The 21,026-nt window shown below is 57.5% G+C and overlaps 5 protein-coding genes across 5 annotated transcripts; 1 reads left to right on the top strand and 4 right to left on the bottom strand.

Moving 5' to 3' along the window:
- Window positions 1-259: 259 nt before the first annotated feature.
- On the bottom strand, window positions 260-1,696 carry MYCTH_2302752 (uncharacterized protein). Its single transcript, XM_003662233.1, has 4 exons — window positions 1,152-1,696; window positions 743-1,036; window positions 607-654; window positions 260-516 (listed from the first exon to the last, which is right to left on the bottom strand). The coding sequence occupies exons 1-4, from the start codon at window positions 1,455-1,457 to the stop codon at window positions 334-336; spliced, it is 831 nt and encodes a 276-aa protein (XP_003662281.1). The 5' UTR covers window positions 1,458-1,696; the 3' UTR covers window positions 260-333.
- Window positions 1,697-1,964: 268 nt separating this feature from the next.
- On the top strand, window positions 1,965-4,441 carry MYCTH_2302748 (uncharacterized protein). The gene is made up of 5 exons (XM_003662232.1): window positions 1,965-2,477; window positions 2,565-2,917; window positions 2,984-3,049; window positions 3,107-3,259; window positions 3,330-4,441. The coding sequence occupies exons 1-5, from the start codon at window positions 2,237-2,239 to the stop codon at window positions 4,275-4,277; spliced, it is 1,761 nt and encodes a 586-aa protein (XP_003662280.1). The 5' UTR covers window positions 1,965-2,236; the 3' UTR covers window positions 4,278-4,441.
- MYCTH_2302745 (uncharacterized protein) lies at window positions 4,442-8,109 on the bottom strand. The gene has a single exon (XM_003662231.1). The coding sequence runs from the start codon at window positions 7,887-7,889 to the stop codon at window positions 4,605-4,607; it is 3,285 nt and encodes a 1,094-aa protein (XP_003662279.1). The 5' UTR covers window positions 7,890-8,109; the 3' UTR covers window positions 4,442-4,604.
- Window positions 8,110-9,726: 1,617 nt separating this feature from the next.
- MYCTH_46266 (fungal transcriptional regulatory-like protein) lies at window positions 9,727-12,748 on the bottom strand (the record flags this gene model as incomplete). The annotated part of the gene is made up of 6 exons (XM_003662230.1): window positions 9,727-11,633; window positions 11,717-11,895; window positions 11,950-12,141; window positions 12,166-12,415; window positions 12,489-12,555; window positions 12,650-12,748. 6 exons carry the CDS (start codon window positions 12,746-12,748, stop codon window positions 9,727-9,729), a joined length of 2,694 nt encoding a protein of 897 aa, XP_003662278.1.
- A 4,962-nt stretch (window positions 12,749-17,710) lies between these two features.
- Window positions 17,711-20,002, bottom strand: MYCTH_46981 (Dehydroquinase class I-like protein; the record flags this gene model as incomplete). Its single annotated transcript, XM_003662229.1, has 1 exon — window positions 17,711-20,002. The coding sequence occupies one exon, from the start codon at window positions 20,000-20,002 to the stop codon at window positions 17,711-17,713; it is 2,292 nt and encodes a 763-aa protein (XP_003662277.1).
- Between the last annotated feature and the right edge of the window lie 1,024 nt (window positions 20,003-21,026).

Genomic DNA, 21,026 nt, shown 5'->3' with positions numbered 1-21,026 from the left:
GAGGGACTCCTCGACCCGGGCGCCGCCCCTCGTCAGCCGGATCTGCCGGGCCGCGGGCGCGACGCCGTAGAACCGGCGCCCGTACTCGGACAGGAACCCGGCCAGGGCCTCGTCGGTTACGGACGAGGCGGGGATGTCGCCGCGGCCGACGGCCTCCTCGAGCGCCGTGAGCACGTAGCCCAGCGCGTAGGGCTGGGTGAAGACGCCCGCGGCCGTGTTGCCTTTGCCCTTCTTGGAGCTTATGTCGTGGGCTAGTTGGTTTTTTTTTAAAAAGATCGTGCCCACGCCCACCCCCACACCCGCGGAAGGTGGCGAAGGGAGGATCATCAATTGTTAGCTTGGGTTTACATGCGTTTGTGCGCATGTATGCGTGAAAGGGAACCCGAGGGGGGGGGGGACTCTGTACGTACGGGCGCTGTCGGTGCCGAGGAAGAACTTGCCGTTGCTGGTGACGACGGCGTTGAGGAGGGCGCGGCGGTCCTCGGGGGACTTGGCGGACGGTTTGCAGTAGTGGTGCTGTCTTAGCAGTCAGCGGCTGTTCCTTAGTTGGGAGTGCGTAGGTCGGTCGGTCGGTCGGCCGGTCGGGATAGAGAGAAAATGACATACCACATTGGCGGACCAGTCGTCTACCAGGAGGGAGAGGTGATGGGCCGTCTTTTACCAAGTCAGCGCGGGATAATAATTTGGCAGCGCCTTTGGCGAGGCGGGAGAGGTTGAGGTTGACAGGGACGGACGGACTCACGATAGTTCCCACGACGTTGTCGCCCAACGCCTTGACTGCCTCGACCGCGTCCGCCGTGGTGCAGTGCTCCAGCACGATCTTGAGCTTGGGATATTTCTCGACCAGGCCCTTCAGCACCGGGATGAACCTCGACTCGGCGTTCATAACCGTCACGCCGTCGGCGGCGCTGCTGGGCACCTCGCCGTGCAGGTTCAGCACCATCCCTTCCTCCTCCATCGTCTTGAGCACGTCGTGGAACGGGTCAAACGACACCACTCCCCATTGAGAGTTGGTGGTCGCCCCGCGAGGGTACGCCTATACGGAAGTCCAACTCTTATCAATGACAACTTTTCCCTTTTTCCCAGCGCGAAATTCCTAACCAAAGCCCCAAGTCGAGCGGGGCAGGACAGAGATAAGGAAGGGCACTCACCTTGACCCCCTTGATGCCGGCCCGCTTGGCCTCCCTGATGACGTCGGGTGTGATGCTCTCGTGCAGGTACAGCGACATGAGATACTCGACGCCGCCGTCCAGCTGCTGCAGCGCCTGCTTGTACGCAAGGGCCTCGGCGACCGAGACGAGCGGCCTCGGGGCAAGGTTGGGCATGACAAAGACCGTGTCGATGCCGGCTCGGCGGATGGTGGGCGTCACCAGGGACGCGATCGGACCCGGCGCATTGCGCAGGTGCACGTGCATGTCGGCGGCCGCGGGGAGCGTGTAGGTGTCTTTGAGGGCCATTTTTCGTTTCTCCTTTTTGTTCTCTTTTCCTTTTTTTTTTTTTTTCCTCTTTCGACGGTTGTCAAGCTTGGTGGTTATTTATCTTTTGAATCCTTTTTCTATTGCTTTTATTTATCACTTTTTCGCTCTTATTTTTTTCTTATTTTTCGTATGTTGCCACGTAGGTTGATCAAGGTTGAGTGAGTTCCAAGCTCGTCGGCATCATCATCATCATCGAGGGGCAGTCGGGTACATTGGAGGGGCTCTCGTCGGTTGATGGTGGTGGGGTGCTGAAAATAGTGTAGAAATAGCGGGTTAGGGTTTGAACTAGACCATTCTTGTTTTCTGTCTTTGCTTTTGTATTACTGTGAAGTTTAACTAACTTAAAAGATGGGCTTGGTGGGCTGATGGCCGAAACAGCAATCACTGGTCGATTTGAGAATATGGCTGGCTCAAAATGGAAGATGATGCAATGGGCTTAAGAGCCCTACTGTGCCTCCTCGCCCGTCGCGGACGGCGCGGCACCAAGGGTCGCACCTTCAGCAGAACCCTCAGCCGGCCTCGGCTCTGCTCTCTGCTTTTACAAATCAAGCACCTAAAAGTCTCCGGAAATGACGTCCCCGAATCAGTGCTTAACTCCTCCACAACCGATCAAGGGAGCATGATGCGACATCACGAGAAGCTCTCACCTCATTTCTGTCGCTCTACCTCGCCTCCCCTTGGCTCAATTGGCTTTTATTTCTTTCGTCGGGCATCTGCAACCGTGTGATCGGACGTGGGAAGCGTTAAAGAGAGGAAGGATGACGACGCCTTTTTCGACCCGCCCCGGAGACGGCCGCGATGATAACTCGGCAACAACCTCCTCGCCCACCGTCGCCGAGGACACGCCCCTGCTCCGCTCCGAGACCAGTTCCGTGACCGCTCGGGATGTCTCCCCCGCGAGCCACGGGCAGCCGGGGCCCCCCGCCCCGGAGCAATCGCTCGGCTGGAAGCGGACGACGTGCATCGTGCTCAGCATGTGGGCGCTGATTTTCCTGCAGGGTGAGCTGCTGCTGTGCTATCGTGCCATCGTGCCACAAGTCGCCCCGTGTTTGGCATAAACTGACTTAACTGACTTCTCTCTTGCAGCCAGCAACATGAGCGGCATGTCGACTACTCAATCAACCATAGCCGCCGACCTGGATGCGTACGAGTCGGCCATGTGGTTCACTAGCTCCTACATGATCAGCATGTCCTCGGTGGCTCCGTTGGCCGGCAGGCTGGCCATGATATTTTCTTCTGCTACCATGGTCTTGCTGTCCTCGACCTGCTTCGCTGTCGGCGCCATGGTCACAGCCCTCGCTCCCACTTTTGCCGTCTTCATCTTAGGCAGGGTCATGCTCGGTATCGGCAGCGGCGGCATCATGACCCTGTGTATGATCCTAGTCATCCAGCTCACCTCCAAGAAGCGGAGGGGCTTGTGGATCGGGTTGACCAATGCTGTCTGTCTCTTCTTTTCACCGCTGCCGAGCTGCTTTTTTTTTTTTTTATGCTAACCAAAGACTCAGGGATTCACGATCGGCGTGTCAGCAGGCGCTGTTGTCTTTGGCGCCTTGTTGCCGGTACTGGGATGGGTATGTATGTAGCAATTGCTTCGTTGTTGAGAACCCCGGCTGACTGGCGGCGTACAGAGGCTTCTGTTCGGAGCGCAAGCCCCCTTGGCCGCCCTCGCCGGTTTGGGGGTCAGCCTTAGCATCCCTCATCTCACCACCGACGAGAACGCAAAGGATAAGACGACCTTGCAGAAGCTTGCGGGCCTTGATTACCCCGGCGCTGCATTCCTGGTAATATAACCTTCCCCACTGCCCGCTGCGACACGGCCGCTCTAACTCTAACCCCCCCCCCCTCTTCCAGACCATTACCATCGTCCTCTTTCTCTACGGCCTCTCCGGCACCATCCGGCTCCTTCCCATCGGCCTCTCCCTCATCACCCTCCCCGCTTTTCTCCTTGTCGAGTCCCGCGCCCGCGACCCGGCCATCCCCCTGTCCGTACTCAAATCGCGCGGCGTCTTGCTATCCTGCTTCTCCCAGCTCGGCTTCATGGCCGCCCGCTGGACCGTCCTCTTTTACGCCCCCATCTTTGTCCTTGCCGTGCGCGGCATGTCTCCCGCCATAGCGGGCTCGGTTCTGATCCCGACCAACGCCGGCTTCGGCCTCGGCGGGTTGATCGTCGGCGCCTTTCACATCCGCCACGCCGGCTCCTTCTGGTTCCCTTCCCTCCTCTCGCTCGCCCTGTTCTCCGCCGCCCTGCTGGCGCTCGCATTCCTGAGCAATGCCTCTGCCCCGGCTGCCGCCTACGTCATCGCCATCTTCGCCAACGGTTTGTGCACCGGCGCCGCGCTGAACTACACCCTCGCCCACCTCCTTCACTTGTCCAGTCCCGACGTGCATTTTATCGTCACCGGCCTGTTGTCTACTTTCCGTGGCTTTGCGGGCAGCTTTGGCACGACTATAGGGGGCGGCGTCTTCACGCGGGCACTGCGGCACGCGCTAACCGAGGGGTTCGAGAGACTGGATGGAGGGGAGGCGCTGGATAAAGCAAGGGAGAAGTTGATTAAGGTGCTCATTGGCAGCCCGGCAATCGTTTGGAAAGAGGGGGTTCTGACCGCGACCGAGAGGGCCGTTGCTGTGCTGGGATACGAGCGGGCGCTGGCCATCCTATATCAATCGACTGCCGCCTTGGGCATTTTGGTCTTAATTATGCAGGCAGGAACTGGTTGGACGGCGCCAGCGGGCCAGAAGGAGGATGATGAGGAGTTAGAAGAAGCGGCTAACGAGGGAGATCGAGCCATGGAGGCTTGATCGCTCATTTCCACCCTTGTCATGCCTTTTTTTTTTTTTGGTCATAGGGTGTGCGCCGGTTCAAAATCATCAATAACCCCGAGAGCTCCAACTTGGGGAAACTGTGCTCTACTGGGACTCGAAGACATGTTCCGTTGAGTTATTTGGGAAAAGAAATCGATTTTGAAAGCCTGCTATCCTCCCTTCGAACACAAATCTCCAACATACTGCCTGCCCAAGGGTATCCGTACAGAGATAGGAATAAAGAAATCACAAAAATGAAACCAACACTTCTCGCCCGCGTACTATATCGAGATAACCGCACGACCGCCCCAATAACGCCACACTTTAATCCTCAAGAACCCTTGTGTCCAAAACCTGATTTTCCCACGGCGCGGGCTGTTGCGGCCGTTGACCTTGGTCGTCCGAACCTGTCTTCGCAAACGCCCCTGGGGATGAAGTTGACAATGATAATGACGCTCTTGGGGCCCGTCCTAACCGATCGCCGAGTCGAGTTTCACCGTTTCCCGTATCCCTCACGCCTTCAACCGCGTTCACCTCTTCTCTCCCCTTCTCGCCGCTCTCGACACCGGCTTCAACATCCCCTCCTCTGCCCCCACTCCCTCCAGTCTCCCCGCTCTCGTCGCCCCCCCTGGGTGCCGGTGGCACGTCCGCGAGCATTCTCGCCCCCTTTACCAGCCCCAAGAAGGCAGGGTACGTCCCGGCCACCGCCATCAAGATGACAACGACGATCAGAGAGACCTGCACGCTGGCGCCCGCCCGCATGATGCCGTACGACACAAACGGCCAGACGGCCGGACCGCATGCACCCATGGTCAGCCACGTGGCGGCCTGCTTGGTCCTCGATCCCTGGCCGCGCAGGCCGAGGGAGAAAACGAGGGGCCAGATGGGGCCCTCGCAGAAGAAGAAGAGGATGACAGGAACGGCGGCGGCGTTGGGGTTTGTGCTCGCCGCGGGGATGGTCACGACGATGAGGCCAAGTAGGGCCGAGAGTGAGATCGAAAGAGTGAGTAGGGTACGTGCCGAAGGCAAGAAATGCTGGGCCGGGTGTCGGGCAGCTAGAATGCATACCCCGCCCGCGAGAAAGCGGGAGAGAGCAAAGGCCGAGTGAGCAACGAGTAAGTAATTGGGCAGGGAGAGGGTTAGGCCATGCGGGCGGGCCGTGGTGTTCGTCGAGGTGAGCGCGGCGGCCGGCTGGTTCGCAAAACTTGCGAGGAGCGGGTCGAAAAAGAGCGACATGTTCTCCTGTGCCGAGACGTAGCACCACTGGGCGAGGATGGCCAGGCTGAGGGTCCAGGTCCGAAGCGAGATGCCGCCGATCGACTTGCGTTTGGGGTCGACTGGTGACCGCGCCGCCAGCTCGGCAAGCTCGGCATCGCGCGCCTCCGGGATGCGGACGTAGTAGAAGAACAGCGCCAGCAGGACTGAGAGGAGCGTGATGGAGAGGTACGTCCACTGCACGTCGATCAGCGTGCTCGCATCCAGCTGCCCATCTGGCTGTTCAAACCTCGCGGCGAAGAACACCCGGTCGGCAAGCAAGCCGCTCAGGACGCTCCCAACGGCCTGTACCCCCTGGGCCAGCAGTAACCGGGCATCGCCGTATTGCGGAGGACCGCACAGCACCAGGAACGGATTGGCCGCCGTCTCCAACACAGCCAGGCCGAACCCAACCACGAAACTGCTCACAATGAACCCGCCATACGCACCCAAGACCGCGCCGGGCCAGAACATGATGGTCCCGAGGCCGTACACCAGCAGGCCAGCAATGAAAGTAGCCTTAAACCCGCCGATCGGCTCCTCCTCTTCTCCAGCCATCCTTCCTTTGCGCTTCTTGGCCACCACCCTCTGCACTCGGCTCGCTCGTCTCCTCATTTCGCAGGCGTTCCGAACAGTACCATCCTTAACACCATGACTGTCACGCTGACGGCCGTCCCTACCAACACCCCCAAGAGAAGCCCCTCCTCCGCGCCTCTTCAACTTCGTCCTCCGATGATGCTCATCATGCCGTAACAACCACCCGCCAAGTAGTGCAGGGCCCAGGAAGTACCCGCCCCCGAAATATGCGGCCGTCAAGCTCAGGGTTTGGGCGGTCGACATGCGGGTCACGGCGGCGACGGTATTGTTGAGCGTATTGAGCAAGCCGTAGGAGAACCCCCAGAGAAAGAAGAGGATGCTTGCGAGGGCGTTATAGCGCAGGTTCTTCCGGGTATCTGTCTGTGATAACAGGTTTCCGCGAGGGGAAAGGGTGACGAAGTTGTAGTAGATCGGATTCGGATCTTGGGTAGTAGTTCTTGTTGTCGTTGTTGTCCCTGTGGGGGTCGTGGTGGGGAGAGGGTTGCTTGTGGTTATGGAGAGGTATGGATTGGAGGGCGACGTGGAGAGGAAGTCGCGGATCGAGACGTCCTCACCTGAGCCATCGTCTTCACCATGGGCTTCGGCGGGCAAAGTGCGGGGACCCGCCGGAGGTTGCTGAGCGCGCAGGCTCTCGCCTCGCGTGATCGCAGCGGACACGGGACCCCCGTCGCTCGTGCCGGCGCTGGCGGCGCTGGTGGTGTGGGTGGTGTTGCTGATGGCCCCGGTCTGACTCCGGAGCGATGCGTCCCGGTTGACGAGCATGGAGGGCAGGATGCGGATGATGAGTGGCTTCAGAGTCGGGACGCAGGCGCACATGATGCCCACGTTAACCTCTACTGCGGACCACATGAGCGACAGAGAAGCATTCCACGAGAAGTCGAGGCTCTGGCCGAACATGGCCATAGGGTCGGTCGAGGAGGTCGTCGGGGCTTGGTCGATGGCTTGCTGGAGGTAGTAGATGCGCACGACGTCGACGACGGCCACGAAGACGCCCAGGCCAAAGGTCAGGACCAATATGGTCTTTTGCCGCTGGGGCAGCCGCATGCTGGTGAGTACGGGAATCGGCAAAGCCAGGATGGCGAGGTCGGTCGTGACGTTGACCGGGGCCGAGCAGATGAACTCGGTGAGCAACGGGATGCAGCTGACGGGCTTGATATCCACATCCCACGCCGCGGCAACCGGCCGGCACTGGAAGATGTTCAGAAAGGTGAGGACAACCCCGGCAACGTTGACCACGACCAGGGTGATCCACGAGCCTAGCCGGAGAATCGGCTGCGTGTTCTTGGACAGCCTCAGGTAGAAGACGAGAATTGACGTTTTGGTAGCCATGAGAGCTGGGTTCTGCATCCTGTTAGGCACTATTGTTCCGTAACTACTTAAACGCGCGCGCGCACACACACACACACACACACACACACATATCAGGGAAACAGGTCCAAGGGATATAATACGCACATAGAGAATCGAAAACACATATTCCCACTTCCTCAGTCCCTGCATCTTCGCAGGGTCGATATTCCTGTCGTGCCTCCCGAGTCCGTGCTTCACGGCAATGTCGATGCTCAGGCTCAGGAAGACGGCCAGCAGCCAGGCCAAGACGATGAAGAAGTCGGCGGTGCCCGCCCGCCGGACGATTCCGAGTCGGGACACCATCCGCCCGGCCACGAAGAGCGTGGCCAAGGCCAGGGTGGCCGTCGTCACGGCGAAGACGGCCGGACCGCGATCGGGGAACGCGTCTGTTGTCGGGTCCATATCCATGGGCGAGAGCGGTCCCGGCCTCACGTCCCAAGGAATTGGCTGTGGTTGGAGGCGCCGCCAGACCCTGTCATGTCGGGGAGAGGGAGGAGGAGCTGGGTCGGCCCGGCCGAGGGACAGCAACACAACTCTTTACTTTCTCTTGTGGTGGTGCTGGTGTTCCTAGTACTCTGGCCATCGCTGGCTTTTTTTTGTGAAAGTGGGACAGGTCGGCTGCGAAATGGCAAGGAAGAAGAAAGTTAACCGCGGCAACTAAGTCCAATTGTTTTCACCCCCGCGTTCCTGGTTCAACACCAGACTCTGACGGAACGAGACTAAAACAGGAGCCAATCCACGCTTCATGAGTCAAGTGGTAGGTGGGCCCAGACACCCAAGGTTCTGGACCTGAAGCTTGGCTTCTTGCTTGGTGGGATCGAGATTCGGGAAACAATCCTGGAAGAAGCGGAGGAAGCACGGAGGAGGACAGGAAGAAACGGTTGTATACGAGCTTAGGGAAAGAATGCTTTAAGTACTGCCTTAGTGCGAAAGACGTGGTTAAACGTCGCTATGAGCCTTGTTGTCATGGTAGGTGCGAGCTGACATGCTGGGGAGGAACGACCAGAAAATAAGCGAACCATCCTGAGAGGTTCCTTCTCTTTCTGCTCCTGGTGTGCATGCATGTACAATAGTACGTACCTACATGCACACATACCTCGGGTAGGTACCTAATATCTCAGGAACAGCCTCGTCCATCATCGTTCTTTGCCCCTTCTTACGGTACGACCCCATGGGGGATCAAAGTGCCGTCCGAGCGCAGAGCCTGCACGGTAAGCCAAATCGGTCAAGCCCTTGCGCAAACACTACGACCTGGCTATTCGCTCGCTGACTTTGCCGAGTTTGGAGTTCGTTCGTTCGTGGGGAAACGAAGGAGTGCGTTTTGAAGACCGCCACAATGACATCCTTCGAGGCTGGGCCAGCCAATGGCAGGGCTAGTTGCTGTGGAACCCTCGTGGGCACCGGCGTGGCACGCAGGGAACCCACAACTTGGCACTCTCACAGGCACCTGAATGAGTACCGTTGATTAGTGAACGTCGGCGAGAGAGTGGCAACTTTCCCTACATAGTTAAGTCGAGGGCTGCATGCGTGTACACTATGGGGTAATCCATACGTACGGATCCGTACATACTGTGTACATACAACTTCGGATTACACTAGTAATGCACGGAGTAATCCTTCGCCTTTGGAACCCTTGCCCGGGGGTTTAGGTGTACTATGCCACATCCGGCCCAACCTCACTCTACAGAGCCTTGAGGCATTTCCGACGCTGTCACAGCCATGGGAGCATTGGGCGGCATCCCAAGCCCAACGGGCCCGACTGTCCGTAGTGTGAAGTGCTGTCACGGCAACGTTGTTGATAGGCTATATAGTATCCGTACGCATATACGGATTACACTACACGAGCTGAGTTCCGCATTGGGCCAATGAAACCCTTGGCTAACGACCGCTTGTTGCTTGGCCGTTCAGCCCCCCGGCCCCAAATTATGCTAAAGTTTCCCAAGATGAACCCCCTTCAAGAACTCCACGCTACCCAAATCCTTTCGCTCGTTACCATTGGTGTGGTTGTTGTGTGGCTGTTGTTATAGTAGTAGCGGTAGTAGTAGTAGTAGTTGTTGTTGTTGTCGTCATTGTCGTTGTTGTGCTTCATAACAAAGGCATGGGGTATCTCGATATCCACCATCCTCTTGCGTCGCAGAAGTGATATCTAATCCGTATTATAACCTCCATCGCCCAGAGTCTCGGCCCATCCAATACACCGTCGCATCGCAAGTTGCTGTGTCCGGTGCACCCCCCCCCCCCTTCTTCAACCCCCGTTAGGCGTCCCGTTTAAGAAGAAGTCCAGCTCGTTCCCTGCGCCCCCCATAAACGACTCGTTCTCCGCCAGTTGCTCCAGCAAGCTCAGGAACGGATCCTTCTCCTCACCCGCTCCCGTAGTTGCTGCGCTCTCGTTAGGACTCGTGTCCTTGGGTGTCGCACCCACTTCGGCCGGCGCTCTGGTGCCGCCGCCGCCGCCGCCAGGGGCATTTCCACCTCCCTCATCGCCGTGCCATGGCGTCGGCGTCCCAAAGGCATTCGTCGGTAATTCGCCGAACATAGGGTCAAAACCCTGTGGTGGTGCTGTACCGCTCCCGGCACCATTGGCCGTCGATGAGCCAGCGGGGAGCTGGCCAAAGTTGAAGGACGGGTTGAACGTTCCGTTGCCCATGTTGGGAAAACCGTGGGGTATGTCGGCTGATTGACCGCTGCGGTTGTTATCGCCGAGCGGAAAGTTGGCTAGGCCACCTTCCCCTGCGGCGCTCCCGCTAGCCTGGTTCTGGGACATGCTTAGGCGCCGGTTCTGCTGAAGGGGCCCGTGGGGTGAAGTAAGAGACGTCGGTGTGTGCAGCATCCCCGGCGATGGTTGAGGTGGTACTGACGATGGCGAGAACAGTGGGCGGCCCACAGTCGACGGCGTGGATAAAGACAGCGTTGGTGGGGGGTTCATCTTGTTCATTGATATAGAATTCTTGAAATCTGGCCTTGGACGGCCGGACGGCGCCGTGTTCTTTCTTTTGAGGTTCGGACGGCTGGCTCCCGGATCGGACGGGCTGAGGCGAGGAGCGCAGAGACCCTGTCCCGGGTACGTATCCGTTGTGAAATCCACAACGACATCGGCGAGGCTCAGATTCGCCGCGTCAAAGCTGAAGCTTTGCCCTCCAGGGCCTCCAATGTTGGCGTACCGGTCGAAGAAATCCTCCAGAGTAAAGACGGGCGAATACCGCATGGGGCTCTGCGACAGACTCTTGACCAGCTCCGAGTGTGCGTTGTAGATCCCTTGAAGCGTTTCGCGCTGGTGTTGGACGCTCGCCCACGCATACCGTAGCTCGCTGAGTTGCTGCATCTCTCTCGATAGGAATTCGGCCGAGGAGCTGAACACGCTCATGTCCCCAGCCGTCCCGATGCGGCTATAGTGCGCTCCGTGGATGTGTACCGTGCCGGCTGTGCAGATGCAGTAACCGACAAACGCGGGCCATTCGACGGATGCTGTCTGCTTGCCGAGTTCCACCAGCTCTGCGATGGCGTTTGCGTGCAGGAAGCACATGTTTGTGGCCTCGATCTGCCATGACTGGTGTTGACCGGACCCTGCAAGCTCCGCCAAATCGATGGGGAGGAAGGGACGGTATATGAGGCAGTGAATGAGATGGTATATGAGCTTGCTTAGCACAAGCACGGTGGAATCCGGCTGTCCAAATAGCGAGTCCACGCTGGAAAACACGTCTTCTGTTCCCGAAGCCCACACGTCCAGGTCCTGGCGGATCTTGGACAGGTTGGACAGCGAGTGCCACGGGAAATGAGAATCCCCCTTGACTCCGCCGGCAGCCAAGTACTGGTTCGTCGTGCCGAGGATGCGGCAGATATCGATCAACATCCCGTTGCTCCCTTGGGACCTCTTGCCTCCGCCGTGCAGGTGTTGGAGGTTTGTATAACTCTGGAAGAAATCGCCCTCCATGGGCATCGTGTTCGGGCTCGGGTACCAGCACGGCAGTCGTAAGAGAATGGCACGATCGGATATGAGAGACGGGCGCTTCGAGCCACAGGACATGAAACGGTCGAGCAGGTAGCAAGTCCAAAACAGCCTTCGGCGTGTTTCCCGTTCGATCGGGGTGACGCGGGCGTTCACATCCAACTCCCTGTGCAACTCCAGAGCCATAGCCATCCCAACAGCGCTTGCTTCCCCCGATAGTTAGCTGCCGTGGTTGCAGACCGGGGTCTGTAAGGGGTTTTTGTTTTTTGGGGGGGGGGGGGGGGATTACTCAGCAGCATGTATGCCTTCTTTCCCTTTCCAGATGCCGTGAAAGCCGTCACGAGAAGTACCAGGGTCTGTAGTGCATCCACAGATGGATCGTCCGTGTCAACTTCCGCCCTTGCCCTGGCGGCATATTCTTCGCTCAGTTTCACGGCGGACTGGTAGCCGTTTGGGTGAGGCGCGTATCTTGCCAATCGAAGTCAGCAGAGGGGCTGCCACGGTTGCGCACCGTGAGCTTACCTGGCAGCTACCGCGTAGATGGCGTGAACCAGGTGGCTAGCTACCTGGTTGAGCTGAAGACGTTGCCGCAATGTGGATTCGTCAAAAATGTAGAAGGGTTTGTCGTGAAAGCGGGTAAAGTAGATGTCGAGCAAAGTGTCCGGGTGGATCTCAGGGGACTGCTCGCTACGCCAAAAGTCAGACAAATCATGGCTGTGCGAGATCCGGCATGCTCACCTCTGGACAGGAGAAAACATGGAAGTGTCTTGAGATTCCTGGCCAACGTCGGTCTTCACTCCTCCAGCAGAGGTACTCGCTGCCGGCTGAGTGAAATTGGATGGCTCAGGGGCATTTGTCACTGCACTCTCAGAGCTTTCTGCTTCAGTGCCCGCCTTTTTTTCTCTTAACCGTGCCTCGAGCCCATCGACCCTTTTCAGAAGGGCCTCCAATACATCGGTCTTTGGGCCCCTTTTTTTCGGAACGGCATCTATCACGTCGTGTGAGCAACGGTTGGGGAGACGGCCTTGGATGCGCCGCAAGGCCTGGACAAGGAGGCATACCATATATACAGGGACATTGAAACACCTGGCACGCCTCGCAGGCAGGACGAAGCCGGTTGCACTTGATCTACAGCTTTAGTTAGCCTACGCAGCCTTTTGCGCCAGCGGAGATAGAGTCAATGAAGCCTCAGCCAGGACCTCAACCCTGACCACTTACATACCTTGCGCTTTCGGCACGATTTGCAGTTCATAGACTCACGGGGCTCGTTGCTCAAGCGTCGCGTTGGAAGGCGTTCAATGCTGACTTGAGGCCGCGGCATGGGGGCCAGAGGCATGCGAGGCAGCGGTGTTGCCGCCCCATGGTCGTAGGGCTGAACCATCGTGTCTAGAGCGTCTTTGCGACTACGGTCTCGAATACTGGTGAAACTTGACCCCCAGGGCTATAGCTTGCGCGGTCACCGCCGGCTCCCCAGGGCATGGCTCTAGAGATGGATCCGCCTTGGACGCCCTGGTGACGGCGGAGATGTCGGGGAGCCTTGTAGCTGCAGAGCACAGCTCAGATCTTCTCGGTCCAATTTCGCCGCGAAGTCGATTCAGTTGAGAGCTGAAGTCATGAAACCAATTTTATCGGCCGGGGATTGGTCGGTTTCTTTTGGTTCATCAAATACTCGCTGGTAGATGCGCAAATCATCGACGTGGATGTGCCGAAGCCGTCTGGCAAGGTCCACGGCGACTTAAAAGGCGACGATTGAAAATCGTGTCACACTGCCTCTCTCTTGCCTAAGAGTTCCCAGAGACTTGTCAGCTGGGCATTTGGGAGATTCGGACATGAGCGTAACAATCTTCAATGAGCGAGCATAGAGCCTTCGCGCGACCGGCGGGTTTCCGGGCAAATCGGTGCCAGGCAATTGGCCGGTCCCAGTTGTGCTGGGAGGAATAAAGGCGAACAGATGGAGTTGAGGAAAGCGAGGCGTCGGTTAAGGAGCCGGGTATGTAAGGGGCAGCAAGCCTTTTTTGGGGGGGACAATTGGTTTGGCTGTGGCCCTGTTCTGGCCTTTAAACGGGGAAGCCCTCACATTCATCCGGGACCGGGGTCCGCAGGTCATGGGACGTCGTTGACCGCACCATCGACAGCTTCACGGTCCTGCACACATAACAATTGAGGACGGTGGCTCGGTTGGCGGTTCTGGCGGTGTTTGACGGCGAGGTATGCCTAGAGAGAAAAGGCTGCTCGCAAGAAAGCACGGGGAGTGAATTGCTGGGATTTGAGCGTGACGGGTCCCTGTCCGGGGCCACGCCGGAAACGGGGTATTTGCCGACTCGGTGAGTGTCAGAAGGGGAGGTTAGAGTTCATGATGCGGTTTGTGTGGCTTCGGGACTCAGAACAATACAAAACAGCAAGCTCTGAGCGCATCCCGCAAGGTGTGATTCTCGATCATTTTAGATGACTGGTGCAATCGCGTCCCCCAGAGTTGCTGCACAAGCGCTGGCACCGGCAATGCGGTGGATGGTGCGGGGAATGGGATGGAAAATGTGGGGTTTGTGGGGTGAGCAACTCAGCAAAGGACGAGCTGCGGAGCCTCGGCCGGCTCCACCTGCCCTTTCTTTGGGCGGGGCCGCTGCCTGGACCCGAGCAGGCTCGCGTGCTTCCAGGATGCGACTGCCGAGACTCTCGCTGTGAAGCCACATCTGCCATGCGTCTTTCGAGCTTGCCATATGATGTTTGTGGCCTTGAACTCATATACAACATGGATGGAGTTTGTACGAGCTTTACAGTTTTACTGTAAACTGGACACAGTGACCATCACGGAGAGCCGCCAGCGGCTCCATATACAGATGTGTATTCCGTTTGTATGTACTCCGTATCCATGTATGTACTGTACATATTCGGGTGCGGATTAGAGGCTTGCATGCATAGCTTATACATACATGAAGCTCATGCGGTGTCTTGGGGCTGGGCCAATCGATGCTGCAGTTCCCGTCAGTAGGGACGCCGTGAACCATACAAGTTCGCAGAAGCCAAGCAACGAGAGCTTCCCTGGCTGGAACGTTGAAGCAAGCGAAGATCCATAAGGCCGAGCCGCTTTTTTACCTTAAAACGCTCCTTCGCGTCCATTGCCCCCGAGGTTCAAAAGAATGCATGGTACACTAGTGCTTAACTACGTAGCGAGTAATGCGTCGCCCCACTTGGCAAAAGCGAACCTGGAATCTGGGGCTGGTAGACGATCTGTTCCTGCTGCGGCAAAGCACCTTTCTGCGCGCGGAGTCTCAACTTGGGAGCTTCTCCGCAGGACCACAGTCCCGCTGTCCCGCTATCCCGCTTGGGCGTGCAGTCCTAATAAGGTAGCTGCAGAACTACTCTAGGGCGTGAAGTGCCGCTGAGGAACCTGAGAAATATCCTCCTATTGCCGCTCCAATGGCGGCACATCTGTCCACATCCAACGCCCAATCGGCGCAGGCCGGGTTTAACATCAGGTTCGTATCCCCGGCGCTTCCGGCCAACTAACCCACGCTACTTAAAAGGCTATCATTCGGGATATAATATGTATGAAAATATATTGTGTTCTGGCCAGTTTTTGGAGACAGGTTCATAGCGCGACTGATGAGGCATTCCTACTGCGCAAAGGTGCCCGCGGTCGCCCCAACTGGGCAAGACTTTGTTAATAAATCGAGCGTGCGTAAAGCACAAACTACCTGGGTAAACGCGAAGGTCCCGAGGTTGTTTCCAGAGAAGGGCTCGGCCGTCATCTATTCTCAACGCACCTTCCGCCCGAATCTCGGCCGATTCTGTTCCATTTTCCGAAGCAGCAGCCACCAGCCTGACGAAAACGGCATTGATGGGTCGACGGGAGCGTCCGTGCTGCTCTCGCTTCAGCAGTGCGCGTGGCTCCCCTGCACCCCGCAAATCTCGGGATCACTTGGCTTCCCCACACGCAACAAAATGACGAGCTATCCCTTGGCGTTTGGCGGACCATGGACGAGTCCATACTTGCGAGAGACTACGCTATACTTGGACGGGGTTCCTCGGTAAGGTACCTTACATTTTCCGGTACCGTATTCGTACTCCGGCGGACGACACCACAATGCAAAAGCGCAACCGCAAGCCCGCCCAACCCCCCCTGTCGGTGTGGTTCAACACGGCAGACGGAGTCGCAGCTGCCGGGCGCCAAGCCGATGCCCGATGCTTTTGGTCAAGTCGCCCGAGTCTTCGACTGGGCCATTTGTGGGTATATCGGACCGAAACGGCTCCGTTCGCGCTTCTTCTCGCAGAGCAGGCACACGGGGTCCGGCTCGTCGGGGACGTCTCCGGACATATGATGGGAGTTGCCCCATGTCATGTAGTGCGTACTGCGAAGTGCTGCGAAAGCGAGCGTCAGGTGCAATTGGTTGCAGTGTTTACACTGCGGTCCCGTAGGAAGTAGTGCAGAACTGAAATGCCTCGGTCCCCGGAGTTGGGGCCGCGTGTAGTGCAGGTACACACATGCATCATACCTTCATTCGGTGTGATACTAGGATCGGGGCTCAAGCTTCAGCCTATCGCGACACGAACAGTACGCCTTCCAGTTTTGGCATCCATTGCAAATGGAGAGATCTAGGTCGTCGCCCGCCGCTCTATGCTATAGACGGGAACAGGGAATACGAAGATCCTTTAGCGTAGTCGGATCCCCCTTCTAGTTGTGGACGAGGAAGAGGAGGAGTTGTAGATAGAAGTCCCTTGCTAGGTAGTTTTAACTCTCTGATTTCCGGAATGATATTGTTTGACGAAAGGACTATATTGCATTTTAATACTAAATCGGTTCAAAAAGGCTAAGACCATTGTTATTAGGGATGAACAGCGTAGCGGCTGGCGAAACTGGTGATATTCGCGATATTGTCGACGTGGCACAGACCAAATCCAACTTCTCCCAACGCACGAGTCTCGCACAACAACCCCGGATAGGACACGTCCATCGCAGTGCTTCAATCTGTGGTCCTGCAAACTCGGATGCGCAACTCCGAAACGACCTGAAAACTTGCCGACTTCTCGAATCCCACTACTACCCAAGCGGTGCCGGCAAAGCCATCTTCACAAGACAATTCCCAAGTACAGCTTAGGACTTCTCTAGCCTAGCGTCCGATATCCGAATCCTTCGGTATAACAATCTTTACACCGAGCACTTATATCGGAATTAGCTGCGGACGACGATATCTAATATCCCTCAGGGTTTAGACTAGGTAACGTCGTCGGCTAGGGAACTACCGGCATGGTCGTTCTCTATCATAGGATGTAGTTACACACATACACCAGCATATGCCCGAAGGAGTCAGGACGGGCAAATGCCGACATGTGAGGCGCAAACGTACTACCATTTGTAGTACCACCCATCTATTCCCATCGCCGCCCGAATTTTGTAATTTTGTTTGTCTTTTGATTCGTGCCCCATCGGGATAGTCACAAGGCATTCCGTCTCGCGGCTCGCTCATCAATCGCCCGAACTGTTCGGTGTTCGGTACAATCCAACTCGAAGGGAGCAGCGCAAAGAAGAGGAAAGAGGAAAGAAAAGGGGGGCAGGACGTGTCCGAAAAACAAAAAATAGTTCGATAGGCTCCCGAACATAAATAGGTATCCAAGCTGTATATCCCTCCGACTACCAGTACATGCAAAGCATAATAAGAAGCCGGGGTGCATGCATCAACAAGAGAAAGAAGAATTTCTTCCAGCCAACCTCTCAATAATGGGTCGGTCAGATCAATCGGTTAGCCCAGTCGCCGCAAAGTGTTGCACTGCGATCCGCAACACAGCACTTCACGCCATCGCTTTCCGGTTTAACTAGCTGGTCCTGTTTTGCAGACTCTCTCCATCGTCATTCCACCCTGCCATCGATTTCTGGCTCGGTTGCCAAGTTGCCTTCGTCATATCGTGTAGTGCCGAGGTCCGGGTGCCACCAAGGTCTTAGTATGTGGTGTTATGTGTGTCAATCTGGCACGTCGGTCCTGGGCCCCGTTATGTTCCCGCCTCTGGGTGGGGTGGTGAGAGTCCTGTTCCGTGGTTCGCGGGATTGCGGGATGCTGTTGAACAAGATTTCCCCATCGGAAACCTGTCCATGTCAATGATTAGAACACCTCCCCTTCTTTGCAACCAGGCTCCTCTCTATTTTCGGCCAAGCGAGCAGACCCCATTGCTCACCTTCTAACACACTGCCGGCGACGGCACAGATTGACACCGACCCCTCCCATCCTCTTCGCTTTCCTACCCTGCCCCGGCCACCCTGAAACTCCGATGATGCGGGCTCCGGGTGCTCTCAAAACAGCGTTCGACCACTGGCTAATCTCACAAAGCTGTACGGAACATTCTGCCCGACCAGCAGCCGTAGCGTTTCCACCGTGGTGAAGGCCGTAACGTCGGCAGCGCCATAAGCCGCAAACCCGCTCCGCTCGGCAATCAGGGCCGGGTCGCCCTTCGCTGAGGCCGGCCGGTCCGCGAGATCCAAAAACACCTTTCGGGAATCGGTCCCTGAGCCCCTTGTGCCGAACAGCCGCACCAGCATCCCCACGAGCGTGCTCTTTTCCGGCCCTAGGGCGCTGACGACCAAGAATGGCGAACCCGTGCCTGTCCCGACATTGGAACCGTTCGCGCCAACGGTGCGCGCTCTCTGAATGCTCTCGAGGCTTGTGAAGGGCTCGATGAGGAGGTCTTTGCCGAATGCCGGGGGCGTCTTGAACCCGACCGTGTAGACCTTGCCGACCTTGAGGGCCTTGAGGGCGAAGAGGGCGCTAGCGGCGTCTTCGGCAGACGAGGCGAGGACGACGGCGGCGCATCCGAAGTAGGCTGACGGGGCAAAATCGCGGGTTAGTGTGCTCAAGATGCCCTTCCAGGAAGCGTTGTCGAGGACGAGCGTGGTGTTAGGAGGGAGGCCTGATTGGGACGGACCCAGGGCGCTGTACGAATCCCCGTTCTTGTGGCGCGGAGGGCTCGACGGTATCGACGACGGCGCGGACGTCGGGGCGCTCGAAGGGGCGGGCCGCACGACGATGGTGTCGACCATGCCGATAAGTCGAGCAGCTTCGCTGACGGTAGGCCCGGCCCCGTTATTGAGGGACGCGAGGAAGTCGCTATGGGTCGCCAGGCTCTTGAGAGAAACCGCTGGGTTGAAGTAAGCCCCGCCAAAGTTCTTCTGGTTGCACCACGTCCCGATACAACCGGGCCCTTTTGGCTGCCACTCCACGACGGCGAACTGATGGGGCAAACCTAGCTCGTTAAAGCACTTTTCGTAGAAAGGGGCCTGAGGTGTCACGCTGCGCATCGCCGGGCTCGTGATGCCGTACATGTTCTTTTTGGGCAATTGCCCGAGCAGCGCCAGCGCCTGGTTGATCTCGGCGGCGCTCATCTGTCCCGGAGCCGCGATGATGGGCAGAAGAGGATGAGTGATTGGCGTGAAGACCTTGTTGAGCGTCCGCGAGAATTGGCCCGTCTCGCCCATGTTGACGGCAGACAATGGAACCGAGTCGGGATATTTTGCCTTGATCTTGGACCGGAAATACTCGAGCTCAAAGTTTTCGTTGTGGTCATTGATGATGGCAATCATCTTGACGCAGTCGGCGTAGCGTTGTGATTCGAGGAAAATCGACTCGGCCCGTTCCGAGGTCCATTTGAAGGTCCCGGAGAAGTCGTGAAAAGCGGACATGATGCGACTGTTCCCACGCTGCTCGTACAATTTCTTCCGGATGCTCTCGGGAAGCCAAAGCTCAACATCAAGATACTCGACGCCCCATTGCAGAGCCCGATACAGGTACTCGTAGTACAGCCCCGGATTGTCCATCGGAAACCGGCCGTTCTCATTGGTGCACCTCGTCGTGAAGATGATGGGCAGCTCGGTCCTCTGCCTGAGCAACATGAGCTGCTCTCCGACATAGCTGAGACTGGAAATCTCGGAGTAAGTCCCGTCCCCCAGGGGCTCCTTGAGAAGGTCGACGCGGATCTCGATGGCATCAGCGCCGACAGTCAGGATGTCGATGTTGGGCAAGGCGGCATGTACGTCCGGGAACGTGGTCGAGATGATGAAGGTCCTGGGCTTTGCCATGAGCGCTCTGTGGTGACATATCTGGCCGAGGATATGTGAGGTGAAGCGGGCAAGATCCCTGCGAAAGAAGGGGGACTCGGTGTAGAGAAACTCGTAATCGCACTGAGCTGAAAGATAGACGTCGGGAGGCATTCCCAGACCGGTGCAATGGGCATTGATAGCAACGACGAGTCCTCTGTCCCGCGTCGCAATGTCGTCCTTGGCGCTATCTGCCGGAATGCCAATTACCCAACCCTGGTCGTCTTTGGTGATACTCTCGAAGCGAGGCTTCATTTTTGACGGTTTCCCCAGAACCTCGGCGAAAACAGAAACGATCTTCTCCTGGCCCTTGCCAAACATGATGACGACGATCCTGGTGTCTCCTCTCTGGGGCTCGCTGCACAATGAAATGCCGGGCTGGGCGGGTGGTGACGCGCGCTCCGTGTCACCGTTGTTGGTGAAAGGGCTGTCAGCTATACTCTGCGGCCGTGCAGCCGGTGTCGGGACCGGCTCCAATTGCTGCACCGCCGCCATGATGACTCCCGTTCAGCCCTCGTTTGATACTGTCACGCGAGCCCGAGGGTGAAATTCTGGGTTTCTGAGACTAAATCAGTCGCCGTCGTATCTCGGTCGGCTTTGGTAGCTCTTGTATCGCCTCTCCGAATTTCGGTTCCAGAGTTCAACCACCAAGGAGCAAACGCGTGCTCAGGGCGGCCGAACATGCATGACCGTGGCCTTGTACGCGCAGATGTTATGCGGAAGAAGGCCCTGACGTCGTTGCGAGACGAAGAGAGACAGTCGACTGGGGCAAGAACCCAGCGTTTCCACGGAGTGGACTAGCGCCGGAAGCCTATGGGCGTGGTGGCAGCTGTCAGGTTGCCGCGAGTGAGTGATGGAACGTGTTCTGCCCTCTATATCTTGGGATGCCGCCGTTTGGGTGCTCCTGATTCGAGGTGCCGCTCTCTTGAGTCTTGGCAGTAAGATGTTTTGGAGAAATGGCGAGTTCAGGAAGCGCGGAGAAGGTGTGTGTGTACTGTACGTGATTGACCATGCGACAATGCGGCTGTCGAGGCTTGTCTCAAATGGCCAAAAAACGCAGCGCTGGGAACAGGATGCCTTTCAGCAAGGCTTATCGGCGAGTGATCTCGGCATCAGAGCCTCACAAAACAGCCGCGGGGGGGGGGGGCACGCAACCGGAAAAAGGAAGGACCAAACGGAGCGGGCCAGACAGCGAGCGACGATCCGGCGATAACAGCGGGTATATCACCATACCGGGGCCCGCCGTGACATGGCCTTGGAATAACAGATTCCCGGGAATCAGGAGGTCGCAAGCGCTGCAAGGCACGGGGCTGCGTTGGATGGTCGCAGCAGGCAGCAGATGGAGGTTGGTTCTGCCAAGGGGTGCTTGAATTTTGGCCGAATCTGCGTCTCCCGTGCCCGGGTGCTGGGGCCGGTTACGGGAGAGACCTGGGTGCTGCTCGAGTGCGGAAAGACCTAGTTAGAAGGACCGCCGGCGTCGTCACCGTGACCGAGCAAAAAGGAAGGCGGAACGGCGGGA

The sequence above is a fragment of the Thermothelomyces thermophilus genome, chromosome 2 (assembly GCF_000226095.1).
Source record: "Thermothelomyces thermophilus ATCC 42464 chromosome 2, complete sequence".
NCBI lineage: Eukaryota > Fungi > Ascomycota > Sordariomycetes > Sordariales > Chaetomiaceae > Thermothelomyces > Thermothelomyces thermophilus.
Note: the sequence above shows the minus strand (reverse complement) of the source record. Positions and strands in the feature narration are given on the sequence as shown.

What these genes read in the sequence shown, in the direction of transcription:
- MYCTH_2302752 (XM_003662233.1), bottom strand. Translation starts at nt 1,457, where the DNA reads ATGGCCCTCAAAGACACCTACACGCTCCCCGCGGCCGCCGACATGCAC. An exon ending in CCGGCATCAAGGGGGTCAAG is followed by an intron (nt 1,037 to 1,151) that starts GTGAGTGCCCTT and finishes ACTTCCGTATAG; the next exon opens with GCGTACCCTCGCGGGGCGAC. An exon ending in ACAACGTCGTGGGAACTATC is followed by an intron (nt 655 to 742) that starts GTGAGTCCGTCC and finishes ACTTGGTAAAAG; the next exon opens with ACGGCCCATCACCTCTCCCT.
- MYCTH_2302748 (XM_003662232.1), top strand. Translation starts at nt 2,237, where the DNA reads ATGACGACGCCTTTTTCGACCCGCCCCGGAGACGGCCGCGATGATAAC. An exon ending in GGCGCTGATTTTCCTGCAGG is followed by an intron (nt 2,478 to 2,564) that starts GTGAGCTGCTGC and finishes TCTCTCTTGCAG; the next exon opens with CCAGCAACATGAGCGGCATG. An exon ending in TGTTGCCGGTACTGGGATGG is followed by an intron (nt 3,050 to 3,106) that starts GTATGTATGTAG and finishes GGCGGCGTACAG; the next exon opens with AGGCTTCTGTTCGGAGCGCA.
- MYCTH_2302745 (XM_003662231.1), bottom strand. Translation starts at nt 7,889, where the DNA reads ATGGATATGGACCCGACAACAGACGCGTTCCCCGATCGCGGTCCGGCC.